General features: G+C 42.7%; 1 protein-coding gene across 1 annotated transcript in view; it reads left to right on the top strand.

Annotated features, from left to right (window-relative positions):
- LOC124605790 (LIM domain only protein 3-like) overlaps nucleotides 1-22,583 on the top strand; it is a 341,408-nt gene that overhangs the window by 239,754 nt on the left and 79,071 nt on the right. Inside the window, exons 2-3 of the mRNA XM_047137682.1 lie at nucleotides 6,529-6,622; nucleotides 18,513-18,650. Coding sequence (XP_046993638.1) covers nucleotides 6,534-6,622; nucleotides 18,513-18,650 — 227 coding nt within the window. The 5' untranslated portion in view covers nucleotides 6,529-6,533. The remainder of the gene's footprint in view (nucleotides 1-6,528; nucleotides 6,623-18,512; nucleotides 18,651-22,583) is intronic.

Raw genomic sequence — 22,583 nt, 5'->3', positions numbered from 1 at the left:
AACGCCCGATAGAGTGACCGCTAAGTGTGTCGACGGAGGCACTCTGTTCCCGAGCCGTCCGCAGAAGGTTCTCGCAGCGGGCAGACTTCCTGGAAGCGAGTGAGTGCGCTTGCAGACATTCCGCTCCCGGAGCACTCGCACAAAGGGTAGTCTGTGGACCGCGCCCCACTGGGAGACTCCCCAGGGTGGGTGGGGAGGGTGGGGCCTGGCTGCCCGCCTCCTCGCGTGGGCCGCGACAGCTCGCCCGCTGCGGCTTCCAAGCGTTATACCGCCCGCTGTTGGGAACACAAGCGGCCGCGCCGCCAACGGTACCGTTTACAATGGCTACCACAAACACTTTTGCTCAGCTGAAACCTTGACCTCACGCCGCAGAAACTTGCAGGTGCATCCCGCCACCACCATCCTCGGGGCCAGTGAGGCACGTACCCAGGGTGGATGGCGGAGTGACAGTCTGTTAGTGTGTCTGTCCCTGAGCGGCGGTCCACATCAGAGCAACACGTGTCTAGCCGTGCGTCTTTCATCTGCGGATCATGAGCAAGTATTTTTTGACTTCCAATTAATATTCTAGTGCTTGTGCACATGTTTTAATTCTCGTCTTATGATAATCCTGGCATAGATTTGAACTAAAAGCGTCTGCGTTGCTGCGCATCTGTGTGATCTTATTCTGTCATCACGGCAGGATGTACTGCTTTCGATGCTAGATCTGCTAACACAATAGTCTCTACAGCAGTGGTTCCCAATCTTTCTGAGACCATTACCCCTGGCAGTAGTCGTATATTACATAGTACCCCTCACCCACCCACCCCCACCATCATCAACATTAACACCTAACTAAAATTTAGAGTGAAAAATAATTTTCTTTGAAGACGAACTAATGAGTTAGTGAGACACTTGATACTGCATACTTTTAATAACCTGTCCTCAGCTCGTGGTCTCGCGGTTGCGTTCTCGCTTACCGAGCACGGGGTCCCAGGTTCGATTCCCGGCGGGGTTAGTGATTTTCACCTGCCTCGAGATGACTGGGTGCTTGTGTTGTCTTCATCATCATTCATGAAACTGAGCGAAGGTTGGGAATTTGAACGGACGCTGATAACCGCGCAGTTGAGCGCCCCACGAACCAAACATCCTCATCACTCTTACAATCTTTTATTTATAGAACGATGAAAAGATATTTAGTGTATTGTGTCACCTAAAATTCCTTCTCAGAAACGAAAGCTAACTATCCATATTGAGGGTAGAAATGTTACAAAACATGCTTTCTCTGTATCATTCCTTCTCAAAGCGTCATTTGTTTCACCCACATACCACGCCCCCAGTCAGAGATATACTTTGGCCTACGTTTGCAAATAACTTCATTGTTGGACTCCTTACTTCTGAACTTCTTGTGTCTGACTATTGTCACTAACAATATTAATAATAATAACAATAGGACAACGTAGGTCATACAGCAGTGGAACTGCCATTGCATACTTACAGTTGTACTGTCAATTAGTTCATTTATTGTTGAGCAGTGAACAACGAAGAAATTTTTCGTCTGTTGCAGGATCTCTCTAGAACTTGAGATGGAATTTTAATGAGATATTTAGGCGTATGTGATGTATAAGTCTCAGTTTTATTATAGTACAAAGTATGTATGTAGTCATTATTTAAATAATGAAAACTGCACAAGTGACTTATTTTTTCATGCTTAGCATAATACGTTTCGAGAATTTATCCTCATTTTCAAGTGCGCTTGTGCAGGTATTCAGTTGAATATTTTTGGTGATGTTTGTATGTCTGATTTTCTGCCTCTCTCGCATCACACATACAAACATCACCAAAAATATTTATGTAAACAAATGCACAAATGCACTTGAGAATAAATTCTCGAGACGCGTTGTGCTGAGCGTGAAAAAATAAGCAACTGGGGCAGTTTTCATTATTTAATTCTTGAATGACACAGTTGCAGACTCTCCTGAAACATCGAATATGATGGACGGAATTAATATATGCAGTCAGTGGACTATAGGAGTAAGATGTTCATACATACGTTTCGCAACCTGTACCACGTGTAGCATTGCGCCATGCGTTAATGCTAGTGTTTGAAAAAAAAAAATACTGGTAATAGTAATGATCTCTTAAAAATAGTTTGGTTTCGTTTAGCAAAAAATAACTGAACCCTTTCATTTTGACCTCCCGGAAAATTACATTTCACTTCTCACAGGGTAATTTACCCCACATCGATAACCACTGCTCTATAGTGATGTGAGGTTCGTTGGAACAGCTGCCAGTAGGATCACGTGCATGTGCAGAGGTAAAGTCGGATTTAAGCAGTGCCTTTCCCACTTCTGTCTACTTGTAATGTGGCTATTAACTGTTTAAGCACTGAGTAGCAAGCATACAGATCCACAAGGAAAATATTATCTGGCTCTCCTTAGTTGATCTAAAAATGGTTCAAATGGCTCTGAGCACTATGCGACTTAACTTCTGAGGTCATCAGTCGCCTAGAACTTAGAACTAATTAAACCTAACTAACCTAAGGACATCACACACGTCCATGCCCGAGGCAGGATTCGAACCTGCGACCGTAGCGGTCACTCGGTTCCAGACTGTAGCGCCCAGAACCCTTAGTTGATCTTATTATCGCTCTCTGAGTAGGATTATGGGGATAGTCTGCACATGACCTGTGTTTGCGTTTCGTTATTTTGGTGTTTTCTGTTCTCTCTCTCTCTCGTCGTGTACAGCTGTCACTTCAAACGAAAACAATAGGGCTTCTGCGACTGGAAGCTATCAGCTGAATTAAAGTACACTCACATAATCCCAGAACACTAGGATAACATTTTATTAGTTTCAACTTTTTGATCTCATTTTACTTGCACGTTATTGGCAGCATTAATCGTCTTGTACAACTCTGAAGTTATTATTGTTGGTTTCATAATGAAACTAAAATGAACTGCTCCTCTTCCCTGAGGCATTCAGTTTTTGAAACACAGGTTTCATTACACACTACTCGCTAGTTTCAACTGTTCGCTCTATTTCAAGTGGACATTATCATCTTCTCCTGCCTATAACATCAAAGCACTGCGTCTTCAGGCCGCAAGCAGCCCATCGGGACCATCCGACCTCCATGTCATCCTCAGATGAGGATGCGGATAGGAGGGGCGAGTAGTCAGTACACCGCTCTCCTGGTCGTTATGTTGGTTTTCTTTAACTGGAGCCGCTACTTTTCAGTAGAATAGCTCCTCAATAGGCATCATGAGGCTGAGTGCACCCATACAAATGGCAACAGCGCAATGCGGCCCAGATGGTCATCCATCCTAGTGCCGGCCACGCCCGACAGCGTTTAACTGCAGTGATCTGACGGGATCCGATGTATCCGTTGCGGCAAGGCCGTTGCCGCGTATACCATTAGCAGACCACATACTATGTCGTCCTAAAGAAAGAAAAACGAGAGAGTACTCCACGAATATCATCCCAAAAACAATACCAAAAAGCTTAATACCAGGTATTTCAGTCCGAATCTGTACATCCGAATGTGCACTTTAAGTCAGAGCATGCTTTTTAGTGTGGTTTACAAAATTCCGATGATTTTGGAGTATTCTCCGATGTTTTGTTCACTTGAAGGGGACTAAGCAGGCCCATTAGCTCACCGGTATGGAATAATATATTTTGTTTCAAATATACTGACAGTGTTAGTAAAATAAATGGTTTCTTTTACACATCTCCCTTCCACGAAACACAATGCTTTTTGGTCATAAGACACATTTCGACTCCTGTCTGCTACCTTCTCTACGCATCACGTTATTTCTTAATTTGTGTTATTTGCGCCATAAAAGTATATAATGTCATTCTTCGGTATATTGTAGCCCAGCAGCCTACCATGTTTTATCACTGTAATACATTTTCCTTAGCTAATATTAATGATATAATTTGTAAACATTTCCTGTACCGTTATACACCTCGGTTTTTAATTGGTTTTGTTAACACTCACTAATAAAAGAGCGAAAATGTTGTAGACCACACATTCTAAGAGTTATTTCGGTACCATTGTTTTTTTCCACAATTAACAGATATTATACAGGAATGATGATAAGATGCAGGAGATTAATTTCAACTTGAAGCACTTCCCTCAACTTTAACATGTAAGATCGGAGGAGGGAAGAGGAGGATGAGATTAGTGTGTAACGTCCCGTCGACATCGAGGTCATTAGAGACAGAGCACAAGCCGGCCGGTGTGGTCGTGCGGTTCTAGGCGCTTCAGTCTGGAACCGCGTGACCACTACGGTCGCAGATTCGAATCCTGCCTCGGGCATGGATGTGAGTGATGTCCTTAGGTTAGTTAGGTTTAAGTAGTTCTAAGTTCTAGGGGACAGATGACCACAGAAGTTAAGTCCCATAGTGCTCAGAGCCATCTGAACAGAGCACAAGCTCGGATTAGGGAAGGATGGTGAAGTAAAGCGGCCATGTCCTTTCGAAGGAACCATCCCAGAATTTGCGTTGAGCGATTTAAGGAAATGACGGAAAACTTAAATCTGGACGGCTGGACGTCGGTCTGAACCGTCGTCCTCCAGAAAAATGTCTCAGAACAAGAATTAATAGTGGTTTAGTGCATAACACGACAGCAGAGCCTGACACAGTACTTCGTCTGATCTAGTAGCATAATATATGCCGTGACTGCCCTCTCTACCTAGCTCAGGCATTACTCTTAGAAAATCAGAAAAGAGCAATGAACAATGCAAAGCCAACAGATATATGTAGAAGCCCCGTTTCCCAGAATTCATCTATTTCACATCTGAGGAGTGTCTACATACTGAGATCATCTAAGTCAGTTGGAGACGACAGCAAATAATTAAATCCTAATGCACAAAGTACAAGATATAAAATGTATCACTGTGTTTATACAAAAGAAAGTTTGTCGTTATAAAAGTAGCGATTTCATCTCGGAATTCAAATATAAAATTGGTCAACATAAATATTATACATGCAAAAGTTTCCCGCTCCACTGCTATACTGTACTTGTTGTAAGTGCTTTGCGGAGGTATTTTATGACAACGATATGCTTGCAAGAGGTAGGGTTTTACAGATGGATTGAAGTTGATACGTTTATGTAGCAGTGTCACATTCAAAATACACAAAAATGCGACGTCCTTTTAATAGATTTTTGAAGCATTGTGTATCTGAGAATGGCGTTTTTTAATTATCAAATTGTAACACGAAAACTGGCAAAATCGGTATTTAATTTTGGAACAGGGTTCATACGTAAACGTAGCTGAGCATGTGCTGTAACGCCTGTTTGCTGTCACTAGAAAATAACTCTCTGGTAGCCGCTTAGTCTTAGTAGTGAAAAATAAATGTATTAAAGCTTCCAAGCATGATGCGGCTTTTTTAAAGCATCTCATTGTTTATGACATGTCTCTTGAACTATGTGTCGTACACCGTTATATTTGTGTGGGTAGATTCAGCAGCAATGTGCATAATGGCTGCGAAATATGTTGCGAACAGAGTTAGTAGCAAAGAAGTAATGAATTTAAACGACATGCATGATGTGACAGTTTTTCACGCATTTTAGTGTTTATGACTTAATATCTCCTCAAACAAGCAAAGTGATTCTTATGCCCACAGCGATTGTTGGCTGATAGTAAGGAGTATGTGTACCAAGTTTGGCTGAAATCGGTCCATTGGTTTAGGAGGAGGCGTGGAACATGTAACATCGATTTTTATAATATGTATTGATTGTGCATAAGCGGCAAGAACTCTTTTGTCTACTTTTTGATGGCTACCAAATAAGCTGAAGACTTATTAAGGTACTGGAATGTCTTCTTCCTCGAGAGTAGCGGGATTCAAATTCGTGTCCAAGGATTCATAGACGAGCAGAGAAAACGTAGGGTTCCTTTGAATAGGACGCAGCTCTCTTTTCCTGGGTTAATGCTCCGTCTGCGAAACCTTTTCTATGACTACATATTAATCTGTATTTATGTATGTGTGTATGTATTAAGCCGGGGACCTAGAAACGACGGAGTTGCTTCATCCCGTAGTAGCCCTCAGTGGTTCACAACCCCACAACAGCAGTCCACCCACACCACCGCCGCCCCACACCGAATCCATGGTTACTGGGCGGTTCGGCCCCCAGTGGATACCACCGGGAACGTCTCATACCAGACGAGTGTAACCCCAAATGTTTGCATGCTAGAGGAATTATGGTGTACGTGTACGTGGAAATGGTGTTTGTGGAGCAATCGCTGACACAGTGTAACTGAGGCCGAATAAGGGGAAGCAGCCTGAATTTGCCAATGCAGGTGGAATAGCGCCTTAAAAACTATCCACAGGCTGTCCGGCACGCCGGACCTCGACACTAATCCGCAGGACGGATTCGTGCTGGGGACCGGCACGCCTTCCTACTCAGGAAGCAGCGTGTTAGACCGCGCGGCCAGCCGGGCGGGCCATATTAATCTGTAATTTCCCCTTCTTTTTTCTTAAATTTTATGCTGACAGGTGACAGGTAACTGACACTTGTTCCGTACCTTATGACCGCCTCATTGTTTGTTGCAGGTTTCATGATGACGATGGACGTGAAGGCGGAGCCGCAGAAGAGCAGCAGCCCGCCTCAGGAGTGCGCTGGCTGTGGCAAGAAGATCACCGAGAGGTGAGTCTGCACCTGAGGTCGCAAGTGTCTTCACTTCCTAAGTAGCCCAGGAAAAATATGTTTTATAGATATACAAATAGAAATGGAGAATCTTTATTACAGTGTCGTCACTCTTGGCCCCTAAACGGCTCAGAAGGTTGTTTGACTATTACTTGGCATGTGAAATTACAAAGTTTATCGGTATGCATGTGACAGCATGCGCTATCAACATGTTCCAAAACGTTATCAACATGTTCCAAAACGTCGCGCATAAAAACAGGATTTTACCGGGCTCATATCTCTGGTTCTATTTGTGATACAAAGGTAGGGTAAAATGTTTTGGGTAGCCCCTCTTTTTTTGCATTACATGTGGTCTTATGGGCACCTTAAGGGGTTTATAAAGGCATCATTTAATTCATGGGCGTTTCCATGCAAAACCCGAAAAAAGCATATTTCGCCATTTCTTCGTCGTCAGCAGCGGATATCTAAATAACTAGCAGCAGCACATTGATCAAAATTTAACGGTACATTCTCTAGGGATTTATCTAGAAGTTCCATCTTTCTGTTTTCAAAAATCCGCATCAGTTATCGAGAGACATCCCAAAAATATGGTTTTTGGGTACCAAAACCGAGCCGCAGATTCCAAGACGGCTATGCACAGAAAATGGCTGAAATTTTGGCGATATACTGGTAAGAGCCCGATCTCAAACAACTTTTAAAAATTTTTTTGATATTGTTATCCCTTTCCCAGACACAGAATTTACAGTTACACTACTTGTACACGTAAAATACGCACGCAAAACCCGGTGTAAGGCGCAAATGTAGTTTATGAAGTGACGTAGCACAGATAAATATTGTGTAAAGCCCCTTCGTTTTCCTCAGAAGGGTTCTGGGAAATCCATGTTGTTGTACTGAAGCACATGTAAAATTTTTGCGGTCACAAAATTCAGAATGAGGTGTAAAATTAGTTTTGAAGTATTTAAGTTTTACATAAGTAAAATATCAAACATAGTTTTATTAACCCATAAAGTTCTTTTCATATGAGTGACATGCCCTGCTGCAGCAGGGAAAAGAAGTGAACCTGCGGAAAAATGCTCTTACCGGAGTACAAACAGGCCATTATGCTCCAGTTTTACAGACTCTGACGAAAGTGGTTTTCAGAATCTTTAAAAATTTTCCCACACTGTTTGGCATACTAACATACATGCGCTTCTTTATGCAGAGAGAGAAGAAGACAGTGGCAGTGGGAAAGAGACAGAAAGGATATAAATATTGGAAAATGGCAGACAGTAGTTGTGTTGTGGAAAGAGCTAAAGACACAACGGCAGTGTGAGAGAAAGAGAGGAACGCTGTGGAAGTGGTACATAGTTATCAGTGGCAAAACAGTTTTAGCCCCAGTAGGAGAGAAATGACGACGAGGAAAAGAGAAGATGACAGTAAGAAGAGGCAGCAGTAGTGGGGAAGAATGTAAGAGATATTAGCAGTAAGACAAAGCAAGACGGAGGCCTGACAGTGAGAGGAGACATTAGTAGCAGGACAGAACGGAGGAGACTGTACTGTGAAACAGAAGACAGTGACAGGGATGCACAAAGTAGTAATGACAATGAGATGGGCTGAATGAGTGTGTGAGAATCGACAGTGGATATGGGTGGGTATAATCCACTCACAGCAGTGGACTAGTGGATGTGAGCGAGTTACAGTTACGGGAGCTTGTAGGTGTTAAGAGGTCAGCAACATGTTAAAAAGAGAGCGAATATCTTCGTATGCCCAAACTTTTGGAAAATTTTTTGAAAGTTCTGAGGAAAGGTTGAGTGAGGCAGCTGGTACTCCACTTTTCAGTCAGAATGGTTTGGACAGAAGCACTTTCGCATTTTCTATGCTCCTGTAGAAGCATTTTTCCATTGCTTACATAAATTTCTTGATGGCTTTTAACGACGTCTGCTGACTAACAGCCCGTAAATGTTATGTGGTCAACGGCTGCGTAATAACTTGCTATACGTGGTGTGCTATACATGGTGTGGAAGTAACCAGCTTTCTGCGCAGAGAGAAATAAGGTATATTTTCCCGAGCACTTTTTGTCGCTTCCTTGAGACAGAAAAGCTACTGATTAGAAATCAGCACGGATTTGGGTTGAATCGCTCTTGCAAAACTCAGCTTACCCTTTTCTAACATGATATCCTGCGAACAATGAACAGTGAACGCCAGGGAGATATCGTGTTCCTAGATTTCCGGACACAGTGGTCTACTCCAGACTGTTAACGACGGAAAAGGTTCCCAGACATGTGAGTAGCTCCAAGACTAACTCCATATCGTGCCCTGAACGGCGAGTGTTGATCAGAGACAAGAGTATCGTTAGGAGTGCCCCAGAGATGTACGAAAGGATGACCACTCTCGTTCTCTGTATATATAAGTGATCTGACCGGCAAGGGGAGTAGCAACGTGGCACTGTTAGCTGATAATTCTGTCGTCTAAGGGAAAGTGTCGTCGTTGACTGATTGTAGAACAATACAGGAAGACTTAGAGTTTCTATTTGCCGCGATGATTGAAAATTTGCTCTAACTGTTGGAAAATTGAAGTTAATGCAGAAGAATAAGAAAAACAGTCCTGTAGTGTTCCAATGCAATATTAGGGCGAGCTGCTCCACACATCTAGGCGTAACGTTACAGAGTGGTATGATACGGAACGAGAATGTAAGATCGTTAATAGGGAAGGCGAAGAGTCGATTTCGAGAGAATTTCTGGAAAGCGTAGCTTATCTATAAAAGAGACCGCGTATAGAACACTACTGTGGGCCATTCTTGAATACTACTAGGCTGCATGCAATCGCCGCCAGGTGTGACTACGGGAGACATCGAAGCAATTCAGAGGCGGGCTGCTATATTTGTTACTGCTAGGTTCGGTCAACACACTAGTACTACGGAGATGCTCTCTGAAGTCAGATAGTAATCGCTGGAGTAAAGACGATACTCTTTCCGTGAAATACTATTGAGAAAATTAAGAGAACGGGCGACTGAAGCCGACTGCAGAACGATTCTAATGCCGCTAACGTATTTTTCGCGTAAAGACTGCGAAAGAAAGAGAAATTAGGGCTCATACAGAGGTGTATAGACAGTCGTTCTAGTGGAACAGGAATGGGAATGACTAGTAATGGTACAGGGTACTTCCGCAATGCACAGTATGGTAATTACATAATTCTTTTGTAAATTTGTATTAAGATCTTATGGAATCAAGCTGCTTAGGTCATCAGTCCCTAATCTATGTACAACACACACACACACACCCATGCCCGAGGGAGGACTCGAACTTCCGACGGGGGGAGGGTACTTAAGTAGTATGTGTGTAAGTGTAGATGTAGATGGTCGATTTCGTGATAAAGCAAATTTGAGCATTCCAAAAACTTGTGTTTCTGGTACCAGTATTAGAGAGATAAGAAAATATTTACAGAAATGGTTCGAAAGCATGCTAATTGTGTAAACAACAAGAGCAAATATTTGTAGGATACATAAAACGATGCGTACAGGATATTATTTCTTTGTTTTTGTAAAAATTTTGAAGGCTGTCTCGTACTATCAACTCAGTTTCTTTTGCAAAAAATAAATTTCAAAGTCGAGTTTTACTTTCTTATCCTCCACTGAAATATTAAGCGACTAAACAGCCAGGATTAACTATTATTCAGTATATGAAACCTAGCCTTCAGTTTCTCTACCTCGTGGTGGCTGGGTGTTGTGTACTGTCCTTAGGTTAGTTAGGTTTAAGTAGTTCTAAGTTCTAGGGGACTGATGACCATAGATGTTAAATCCCATAGTGCTCAGAGGCATTTGAACCATTTTTTGAACCTTGCCTTTAGTATATGAACTCTTCCCTCTATTACATGACATATGAAACGCTTGTGTTGCAAAACAGTTCCAAATATCAGATGATGACTGATGAGGTTTTATTTCCCGAACCACCTCTGAAGATTCTATTTGTGTCTGTTCGTCTATTTAGATTCTGGACTGTGTTGTACATTCATTCAAATCTTATCGACTATGCAAGAAAAATATTTCTTTGAATTTGGTTTGTACTGGTGTGGAAAGGTTTTATTGCCTAGTAAGGAATATCCAGTTTACATAAGTCTTTCTTACTGAAAGAGTTTATGTCCAACGGCTTCATTAACAAGTAACTCGTGACATACAACAGATTTTCCGCTAGAACCTACGATTACTGTTCATACGAAAACCACAAAGTCTCCTCATTTTACCAGAAGTATTGTTTATTCGTATCTTCACCATTGAAATTGAAATTTTACTAAGATAAAAGTTAAGGTGATGGGGTTTCTGACACAAGTGTTCCATTTCCCTGGTCTCTCATATGATCGAAGTAGATCCGTGATTCATGTATGGTAAACTTACTTTTATTTACGACACAGTCTCATTTTATGACACAATCATGACCCGTTTGGGCAGACACTGGCTGTGTTCATATACTACAAAAGCAAAACGAGAAAATCGTATGTTAATGTATCTTAATTTTTGTTATTAAATTCAGTTTGACGACGCATGTAATGACGGTTTTGTTTATCAAATGCCTACATGACTAGTAGCTGTGAACTGCATATATTTAGATTTAATATGCACTCCTGGAAATTGAAATAAGAACACCGTGAATTCATTGTCCCAGGAAGAGGAAACTTTATTGACACATTCCTGGGGTCAGATACATCACATGATCACACTGACAGAACCACAGGCACATAGACACAGGCAACAGAGCATGCACAATGTCGGCACTAGTCTAGTGTATATCCACCTTTCGCAGCAATGCAGGCTGCTATTCTCCCATGGAGACGATCGTAGAGATGCTGGATGTAGTCCTGTGGAACGGCTTGCCATGCCATTTCCACCTGGCGCCTCAGTTGGACCAGCGTTCGTGCTGGACGTGCAGACCGCGTGAGACGACGCTTCATCCAGTCCCAAACATGCTCAATGGGGGACAGATCCGGAGATCTTGCTGGCCAGGGTAGTTGACTTACACCTTCTAGAGCACGTTGGGTGGCACGGGATACATGCGGACGTGCATTGTCCTGTTGGAACAGCAAGTTCCCTTGCCGGTCTAGGGATGATAGAACGATGGGTTCGATGACGGTTTGGATGTACCGTGCACTATTCAGTGTCCCCTCGACGATCACCAGTGGTGTACGGGCAGTGTAGGAGATCGCTCCCCACACCATGATGCCGGGTGTTGGCCCTGTGTGCCTCGGTCGTATGCAGTCCTGATTGTGGCGCTCACCTGCACGGCGCCAAACACGCATACGGCCATCATTGGCACCAAGGCAGAAGCGACTCTCATCGCTGAAGACGACACGTCTCCATTCGTCCCTCCATTCACGCCTGTCGCGACACCACTGGAGGCGGGCTGCACGATGTTGGGGCGTGAGCGGAAGACGGCCTAACGGTGTGCGGGACCGTAGCCCAGCTTCATGGAAACGGTTGCGAATGGTCCTCGCCGATACCCCAGGAGCAACAGCGTCCCTAATTTGCTGGGAAGTGGCGGTGCGGTCCCCTACGGCACTGCGTAGGATCCTACGGTCTTGGCGTGCATCCGTGCGTCGCTGCGGTCCGGTCCCAGGTCGACGGGCACGTGCACCTTCCGCCGACCACTGGCGACAACATCGATGTACTGTGGAGACCTCACGCCCCACGTGTTGAGCAATTCGGCGGTACGTCCACCCGGCCTCCCGCATGCCCACTATACGCCCTCGCTCAAAGTCCGTCAACTGCACATACGGTTCACGTCCACGCTGTCGCGGCATGCTACCAGTGTTAAAGACTGCGATGGAGCTCCGTATGCCACGGCAAACTGGCTGACACTGACGGCGGCGGTGCACAGATGCTGCGCAGCTAGCGCCATTCGACGGCCAACACCGCGGTTCCTGGTGTGTCCGCTGTGCCGTGCGTGTGATCATTGCTTGTACAGCCCTCTCGCAGTGTCCGGAGCAAGTATGGTGGGTCTGACACACCGGTGTCAATGTGTTCTTTTTTCCATTTCCAGGAGTGTACTTAGCTCACTAGCAGAAGAGGCAAATTTTCATTTTTAAGGTATATTGGTATAGAATTTTCTCTTTTTCCCTGTTGTAGCATCTGAAGATGGCCATTGTAGGTCGAAATCTGTTATGAATATGGCGTAAACTGTAATTGTATAAAAAATAAAAGGAAATTTGCTGGTTCGTTTAAGTTCCTCTTTTGCGTTGTTAGAATACGCTAATATCGTGGCTCAAGTACTGTGGAACGCTAATTTAGAAAAGAAAGTGTACATTACGGTAGGGCATTTAGTCTATTGTTGCTTTACATCCATGAATGCTATATGATACAGCGAGCATTGGATTTACGACTTCAGATCATCACGTTGGATTCTCTGGAGTACTAATTACTTGTCCATCAACTTTAACTTAGAACAAATATGTAACCACACATTTCGAAAATGAAGAACGACAGTTATCTTCGTTAACAAAGACACTTAATAAACAGAAAACTGAAAAAGTATTCAAATGTAGTATTCGGTACGAAAAAGTGTGTGTGAAAGGAAGAAACAAATTCTACTGAAATGTACCGTGTGTGACCTATTTACGTTCAACAGTATTCCCATTAATGCTTTCGTCACTGACTGTGAGATATTCGTTCAGATATTTTCCCAAAAACGTTTTGATCATGGATGTTAAACGACCTAGTTTCATAAATAAAGAAATGCCGCGGGATGCGATTTAAATTCATGGCTAGAAGGGAAGGGCTAATTGATGTGTTAACCATTCAAAGCTCTGTTTGCATTTTGTTTTCCCTTGCTTGCTACCGCTTTTACTTGCCACAATTTTTTGTGTTTTTCTCCAGTTTTAGCTTATACGAGGACTTATAGACACCGGATGACCTGACACATTCGGTACTGGGTAAGGGATAATATAGATGTAACTCATTATTTGAGTTTGCTCCGTATAATAGCCAACCTTGTAATGAAACGCACTTTACTCTGAACTGTAGAGCGGAGAGACTTTATAATAACAGGAGCACATCATAGCTAAGAAATGAGTGACTGAAACTAAAAAGTGGCATTACATTTTTCGAAGATGATCCACATGAAGGGCGTTTCCACACTGAATTCATTGGTGAAAACACGAAAAAAGTGCACAGTATTATGCTGGACGATCGGTGTTTAAAATGTATGAAATACATGACGAGATGAAAGAGTATAGTGAATTTACATGACAATTTAACGAAGGCAAATTTCTTATTCACTATTGATCAAAGGCTAAGTCGAGAAAATATCTCAGCAGTGTTTTTGCCATTTCAAAGATAATATATGAAATTTGTATGCTATTTCGTTTCTGCGTGATAGAAATAGCAAACACAATAGGACATCATACCCACTCGCCTGCTCCAAAATAAGGGAATTTAATTGTACCTTTGGTGCAGGATATAACTATTGTTTTCTGGGAACTCTGTAAGGAGGGAAACAAAACCTGGAGAACACTAAACAAGTCTTGTGGACCAAATGGATGAATAATGAAAAAAGTGTCGTCTTACATTAGGAGGATTCATGTGCCGACATACATTTGTTGGTAGTGAGGTAGCCGAGTGATTTTATCAGCTGTTTGTTGTGGCATTTAAACTATTACCTATATTTGACATCCTGTGAATTCTACCTGGCCCTGACGTGGAAAGAAAGAGGTCTGTCATGCCTGAAGCCTTGTTACACCTGTTGCAGCTAGATTTTATCCTTCCATCTTTTTTCTGCTTTTTCATCTTGCACAATATATTGCCAAAAACGTAGTGGTAATCATGACTTCTCCATTCACAACCCGTGGGATATCCATTTTTGCCTGTTTTCTTCAACCTTTTCGCTTTTATTAAATATTTTCATTTCCTTCAAAATATTTGTATTTATTTTATAATCTAACTTTGTGTATGCTGATGTGTTCCTGAGGCATTCCATTTCTTTCGCCTGTAATCGTATTTTATCTTTATTTTTCATTACTCAAGATTCACTCTCACGTAACACCGTGGGCGCCAACATAGGTATGAAATTTAAGGAAGTTTCTGTTCATATCTTGTTTTGGAGATGTCTGATAATTATTATCGTTGAGGCAATTAAACTTCTCAATTTTGTATTTTTTGTCTAGGTTTCCTCTCTACTTTAGAATGGTCCCAAAGAATGTAACTGTATCTGCTTACTTTATGATCTTGTTTTCTATTATTATTTTTGTCCTTATTAGTTTTTTCCACAGACAGCCATACCTTACGCATTTTGTATTGATATGACATGTTGTAAGTCTGATGCATTTTGTGTAGGTCATGGGTAGCTCTCTGCAGTCCACCTCAACTGTTCGACATTAAAACTTGATAATTCTGTAAGTTCATTTCCAATTGCCTTACTGTTTCCTCAGTGTATATATTAGAGATGGGATAACAGCTGGACTCTTTAAAAGGGGAGGAGATAAAATTGCGGATCGAATACACAAACTCGTGACGAACTTCTGGAACGTCGAAAGGACGCTAGCCGAATGGAAAGAAGCGATCATAGTACCGCTCTATAAAAAGGGCGATAAGAATGTAGAAATCATAGAGGCACTCATTAATCATCCCAGCCTACAAAGTGTTCGCCAAGATTCTCCAGGAAAGATTGGAACCATTTTCAAAAGAGTTAATATATGAGAAGAAAGCGGGATTTATGAAGAATCAATCCACCTCTGATTGGGTATTCAAATTGAAAGAATCTATATCATATTACTGAGAATACAACAAAACAGTGGCATACTGTCTGCTGATTTTAAGAAAGCCCATGATAGCATAACCAGAGCAAAATTGTGGAAGAAATACAGATGTTTGGAATACCAAAACAGATTGCAAATCTTGTAAAAGTTGCACTGGAAGGATCGAAAGGGATGACTTTTGAAACCAAAACAAGAGTGAGGTGATGAGATGGAATATAAACGCTTTTGTTCATCTTAACAATACAGAAAACACAAGACGCAGCAAGCGAAGCAGAAAAGGAAATTAGCGTGGATGTACTGGCCTTTGTAGATGAAATAATAATAATTGCTGGAAATGTAGATGACAGAAAACGAAATTGATAAGGATAGAAAGAAATTACAAGTCAAAAAACAGGAACTCATGCAGACTGATAACCACATGTTTGAAGAAGCAGAAGAGTCTAAATGTCTGAGGGTTGTGGTAAACGACAGAAACGATGGGAGACAAGGAATGGAAGTCAGAATTAAAGCGACATACAGAGCGTCATATCCACTGAACAAATCACTGTCATCCAGAATGTTTTCAAGAGGAAACAAAAGAAGGATACATAAAAGTGTAATCAGACCTGTATTACTATATGGGGCAGAAATATTGTGAATAGATAAGTACACAGAGAGGAAAATAAAGGTTTCAGAAAGTAATATCCTGCGGAGGATATTTGATCCAATTTGTGAGAGAGGAGAAATGGCGGGGAAGAAGGAGCAGAGAGCTCATGGAGGTGTATAATGAACCAGATGTTTTTGCGGAAGCTAAGACAAGGGAACTGAAAAGCACTGTCCACGGCTATAGTGAGAGGAGGGATCAAGACTGAGTGATGGGTCAGAGAAGAGACGTTAAGGACGAAGATCATTAGGAAGACAGAAAATAAGACGAAAAGACAAAGTGACCTAGTTCTTAAGATATTCGGAACAAGAGATGGCGATTCCAAGGGCAGAACTTCGTGGAGGAGGCTGCCTGACAAGGCCAAAACCGACTGCGGTCTGTGGAGCCAGGAGAGTAACAGGAAGTGAGAGTATGTAAATATTAGAGCAGCAGCGAAAGACTTTATCGATCGCTTTAGTTAAGGAAAAAGGTACGCTAAAAAGAACATTTTCAGTCTAATAATAAAGTGATTAAGACAATAGATGAAAAATATTTTGTGCAGTCCTTCAGCGATGGAATATTAACACTGGACATTATGATTTGTCCTTAAAAGTGACCTACATCGAAAAATGTGTGGATACTTGAACAAAAAGTAACACAATGTTTCACTATCTTGCCTTATATTGGTGTGCACTTAACTAGGCCGAAGGTTGGGCGATGCAGAGGATTAGTGTATCAGCTGACGCTCCATTCTGTAACATCATCTGGCGTGTCTGCCTGTAGCGTGTGCGTAGAACATATAGGGTTGATTTTCATTTTAGTTTACACACGGTTAAGGTTCTCAGCCACCGTAGTTCTGATTATGATTGGCATAAAGCTAACACGACAAAGTTTACGTTAATAAATGCGATGGTCCTCCAAGTGACAGTTTTTCCAGCATATAAATTTGTCGAGGATTGAGTCAGAAGCAGAAACAATTGCCCGATGTGGCGCTCACTACACTGCGGCCAGTTACCGGGAATCCTCTCTGAGCAGAAGGCATCATGCTCTCACCTTCTTACTTGCACATCATTACAGTATAGTTGGCTCATATTTCGTTAGGTCTTTCTGAGCGCAGTGTGGGATTGATCTTCTGGGGGTTCATAGCTGAAAATACACTGACGGAAAAAAATCGCAATAACAGAAAGGTGTTGTGCGACATAAACAAAAATTGGTAGACATGTTTCTACGTCTGCAGGATGATGTCTATTCAAGTTTTACGCCAATCGCATAAGAGCGGCGCTAGTAACGGCACTATGAAGATGTAAGTCAGGTTTGCTTTAAATACACGTTGAAAGGTTGTGAGCATTAGTTACATTTGTGATTGGACGTTGTAAGTCAAGAATCCTTTAAGGCGACAAAGACGCCGCTATCGACACTTCACTGAGTTTTAACGAGGTCGTGTAAAAGGGCTACGAGAAGCTGGATGTTCCTTATGTGATATTGCAAAAAGACTTGGCAGGAATATAGCCACCTTATATGATAGCTGGCAGCGCTGACCACGGGAATGTATGGCAACAGGAAGACCGAGCTCCGGACGACCACGTGGCACTACCGAGAGCGAAGACCGTCTGCTTGGTATATGGCTCTGGTGCGTCGTGCTACATCTGCAGCATCAATATGAGCAGCATTGGCTCCACAGTGACACATCGAGCAGTTACAAATCGGTTACTTCGAGGACAGCTTCGAGGCCGACGTCCTGTAGCGTGCATTCCACTGACCCCAAACCACCGCCATTTGCAACTTCATTGGTGTCAAGGAAGTGTCATTGGATTGGAGGGCAGTGTGGAGCTCTGTTGTGTTTTCTGATTAAAGCTGGTTCTCCCTCGGTGCCAGTGATGACAATTTGTTGGTTAGGAGGAGGCTAGTTGAGGGCATGCAACCAACCTGTCTGCGTGTTAGACACACTAAACCAAGACCTGGAGTTATGGTCTGGGGTTTGATTTCGTATGTCAGCAGGTGCAGTGTCGTGGTTTTTACAAGCGCACTCACTGCAAATTTGTACATCAGTCTAGTGATTCGACTTGTTTTGTTTCCATTCATGAACAGCTTTCCAGGGGGTGCTTTCCAACAGGATAATGCACGCTCACTCGCCGCTGTTGTAACCCAACATGTTGTACAATGTGTCGACATGTTGCGTTGGTCCTCTCGATCACCAGATCTGTCTCCAATGGAGACGGACCAAGTGCAACAGGCAAGGAACTCGATCCCATAAACTGACGTCCAGCACCTGTACAACACAACGCATGCACGTTTCCATGAATTAATTCAACATTCTGGCGGTTATAGTGATTATTAATGTACCAGAATTTCTCATTTGCACGCTTACATTAACCTGTGGTCCTGCAATGTTACACATTCACAAATGTTACGTAGACAAATGTTTTCCCTAAATTTCATTACTCTGCATTAATTATTTTTTGTTGTTGTGATTTTTTCCGTTAGTGTAAATGTTGATGGTGGTTGTTGCAAGGGTTTCCGCTGTTTTCAGCATCTCTGATATGGTTGCAGGTACCTGCTGAAGGCGCTGGACCTGTTCTGGCACGAGGACTGCCTCAAGTGCGGCTGCTGCGACTGCCGCCTGGGGGAGGTGGGCTCCACGCTCTACACCAAGGCCGACCTCATCCTGTGCCGCCGCGACTACCTCAGGTGAGCTCTGCCAGCTGACCAGCATCCACATTCTGAGGGTGCTGTTGCAGGACATCGCAAGAGGGAAACGTTTCATTCCAGAGTGGTGAAAAGCCAATATTAACCGGTGTACACATCTTTCAGACCACGCATGTACGAACATCAGAGTAGAAAAAAATGTCTCCAGAACTGCTTCGTAAACATGCAGCAATGTGTCCATTCTAAAGGTTAATGCCTGGAGAAAAAGCGATTGGAACGATTTTTTTTCTACTCGTTGTTTCTTATGAATTACTAAAAAACGCATGGGTTACCAAGAAGATCGTAAAAAAGCACATCAGTGGACGAAGGTGAACATTAGAGCAATACGAAGTCTTGAAAAAACGTAGATTTATTACCACGAAAGTGATGTGGAAGACACTTGAATGTGATGTAAGATAACACGGAAATCAGTGCCTGAAAAATGCTGAAAGTCTTTCTGAAAAATGCATGTTGAGATTCAGAAATTAGCTTCCAGATGGCTGGTTGGTTGATTCGGGTGAGGAGTCTAAACACAGAGGTCATTGGTCCTATAGCTTCCAGATTAGGATCACAAATACAATATGAACTTCCACCGACGAAATTACAAGTTTTCTCTGGGATACTTTTGAGTATTTTGCCATCGCGTACACTTCATCTCCAGTGGCCCGTTGCAGACTAATTGCATTTCGTTGATTTCTTACCCCCCTTACTTTTGTATTATACTGAAAAATCTGCACCACAGGGCAAGTGTTGACGATATGCGCTGTGTGTCTTGGTTTGAAACATGCCTGGTCCATTCACTCTCGATACTTTATGTTCACAGCAATGATGTACACTGTATTCTTCAACCTCAAGCTGGCACTCAGTACTGCTCATCTCTGTCTTGTGTTTGTTTTTAATGTGGCGTTAGCTGTACATCAACAGTGATATGCAGTAGGCCGAGTATGTTTACAGCTGGTCAGTGTGCACGTCGTGTACGAGTTCACTGAATGCGAAGGTGAGAGTGGCTGAGCGACTCTTATGTCGAGTCGTAACCACAACGATGGCCAGAACGCTGTGCTATGACTGTTTGGGTTTCGTTTGAGGGTTGCTGCACAATTCTGTGTTTTGTGTTGATTACGTATTTGAGGCTTTTTCACTTTTGTGAAGGTATTTTCACAGCACAAAACTAGCTGAGCTACGAAAACCGAAGAAATTATATCTACTTTGCTACTCTTCTTATGACCCACTGGGGATCACGGATTCCTTATGCTAAATAATTAGAAATTATCCCTGAATAATCCACAAAGTCTAGTCGGTGGGATTCTGGTTCTCCCTGCATTTGTTATCCCAGTCTGGAAGCTAATCAGTGAGTATCGACAAGCATTCTCCACAGAGATGTTCAAATTTTTTCAGGCACACCTAGTATTATCTTATGCCTTATTAATCAGACTTCCGCGTCATTTATGCGTCACTAAATAAATGTCTCATACGCATGCCAGCTGAAGAACTCGTACTGCCTGAAATATTCATCTGCAGTCACTGATTTCTTACAGTGCAAAACGTAAGAACGAAACTAACTTTCACATGTTGTATCACTGACAAGTAACATAGCACCATGAACTGTGAAATCTCTGTTCATCTCGTTGCCTGTTACTATCAATTACCTTCCGTATTATATTGTAGCAGTTTTTTCTGTGTAAGATACAAGCTTCGAGCTATGTTACTTGGTATTAAAAATCACTCGAAAGTTTCTTTTTACTTTAAGTTTTGTACATCGCCGTGTTTGGGATCGTCAGCTTTCTATGTAATTTTGACTCAGGTATTTTGGAACACACTTTACTACAGCTGGCTTTTTAAGTTAAAAAATTCTTTTGGGTTGGAATCGTAATATTTTGTTTCAAAACATTACACCGTAAAAAGTGTACACTTCTCCACGTGTTCGAAACACTTCTGGAAACATTTTTTTTCCACTCTGATATTCGTAAGTCAAAAATATAGTTTTGGAAGGGTTCAGTAACATCTCAAAATAATTAAAATAGCTGCCCACGTAAGAAATCATTCGGCTGTAAAACAGATGGATACTCTTTTCTCCGTCAAATCATTGTGATGAATGCTGATGCAACGTTTTGGTTGTTTTCGTAAGACCAGAGATGACTTGGCGTAAACAATGTTTTGTTTTGTATTTAACATTAACTGTTCGTTGACACTCTAAAGCAAAGTTGGTGACGTCTCTAGTATAACCGAAGAAATACTTTCTTTGAAGTGCTTCGCTGACGAACCATATTTTTTCGTTACGATTCGTCTAGGAATACCAAAACAGTTTCTTGCTGCTTAGTTTCCGGCTCGTACTAATATATCTGATGTTCCATCTCCTGTGACTCACTTGAGCTTTATCATGCTACACGCAGGCGGTTCTTAATGGTCCAAGATGACGCAGCTCCAACATCCGCCCGGATTTCATCCCTGGATGAAATTCCGTCGGCCAGCACCTCTCACACAATGAGTCGATTCTGACGTGCGTCTGTATTACGCCGACGTTCCCAGCCTGATCTACAGGTGTGGAGATGTTCCAGAAATCACAGTGGAAACCACGACGCACTACCGATACAACATGATCAACACATGCAGCAATCCGACGATAGGTCCATCCAGCTTTCTGGAACCAGTTCAAATAGCTGAAGCTGTTCAATTCAACAGATGTACTTACTTATAGGTGAAGCATACTTGCAGTCTAGAACGAACGCTGCAAACACTGTTCATATTTGAACTCAGCAGAGTTATTGCCTGCGAAAGGGTGCACAGATAGGAGTCCTGAGCACCATGAGATCGCCGATGACCGTGACGAGTGAATCACTAACACTACAACATCTCAGTAGCGTATAGTATAATCTGGTGCCAATGGAAGCAGTCCTTATGAGTGTCGCATTTTTTAAATATTTTCTTACAAAAATTAATACGAGCCTATTTTTGTGCTTCGATCAAAGTGCGCGCAGTCGCCGGGAACAGATTAATTTTGCCAGGATTTTTTCTAAACAAAGTCCAGATTTTTTGCGAACGTGACACTTCTGAACTGAAGAAAGAGGGGATTTTTGTGTGCTCCAATGCTTTTGTGTTGTTTCACGCCTGTTTCACCTCCATCAGACACTAAAATACACTGAAGAGACAAAGAAACTGGTACACCTGCTTAATATCATGTAGGGTTCCCGCGAGCACGCAGAAGCGCCACAACACGACGTGGCTTGGACTCGACTAATGTCAGAAGTAGTGCTAGAGGAAACTAACACCATGAATCCAGCAGGGCTGTCCATAAATCTGTAAGAGTACGAGGGGTTGGAGATCTCTTCTGAATAGCACGTTGCAATGCACCCCAGATATGCACAATAAAGTTCATGTCAGGGGAGTTCGGTGGCCAGCGGAAGTGTTTAAACTCAGAAGGGTGTTCCTGGGGCCACTCTGTAGCAATTCTGGACGTGTGGCATGTCGCATTGTCCTCCAGGAATTGCCAAAGTCCGTCGGAATGCAGAATGGCCATTAATGGATGCAGGTGATCAGACAGGATGCTTACGCATGTGTCACATGTCAGAGTCGTATCTAGACGTATCAGGGGTCCCATAGCACCCTAACAGCACACGCCTCACACCGATTCAGAGCCTCCGTCAGCTTGAATAGCTGACATGCAGGGTCCATGGATTCATGAGGTCGTCTCCATATCCGTACACGTCCATCCGCTCAATACTATTTGAAACTAAACTCGTCCGACCACGCATCATGCTTCCGGTCAACCACAATCCAATGTCCGTGTTGACGGGCCCAGGCGAGGCATAAAGCTTTGTGTCGTGCAGTCATCAAGAACACACGAGTGGGCCTTCGTCTCCGGAAGCCCATATCGATGATATTTAGTTGAATGGTTTGCACGCTGACACTTGTTGATGACCCAGCACTCAAATCTGCAGC

Source organism: Schistocerca americana, chromosome 3, assembly GCF_021461395.2.
Source record: "Schistocerca americana isolate TAMUIC-IGC-003095 chromosome 3, iqSchAmer2.1, whole genome shotgun sequence".
In the NCBI taxonomy this organism is placed as follows: Eukaryota; Metazoa; Arthropoda; class Insecta; order Orthoptera; family Acrididae; genus Schistocerca; species Schistocerca americana.
Note: the sequence above shows the minus strand (reverse complement) of the source record. Positions and strands in the feature narration are given on the sequence as shown.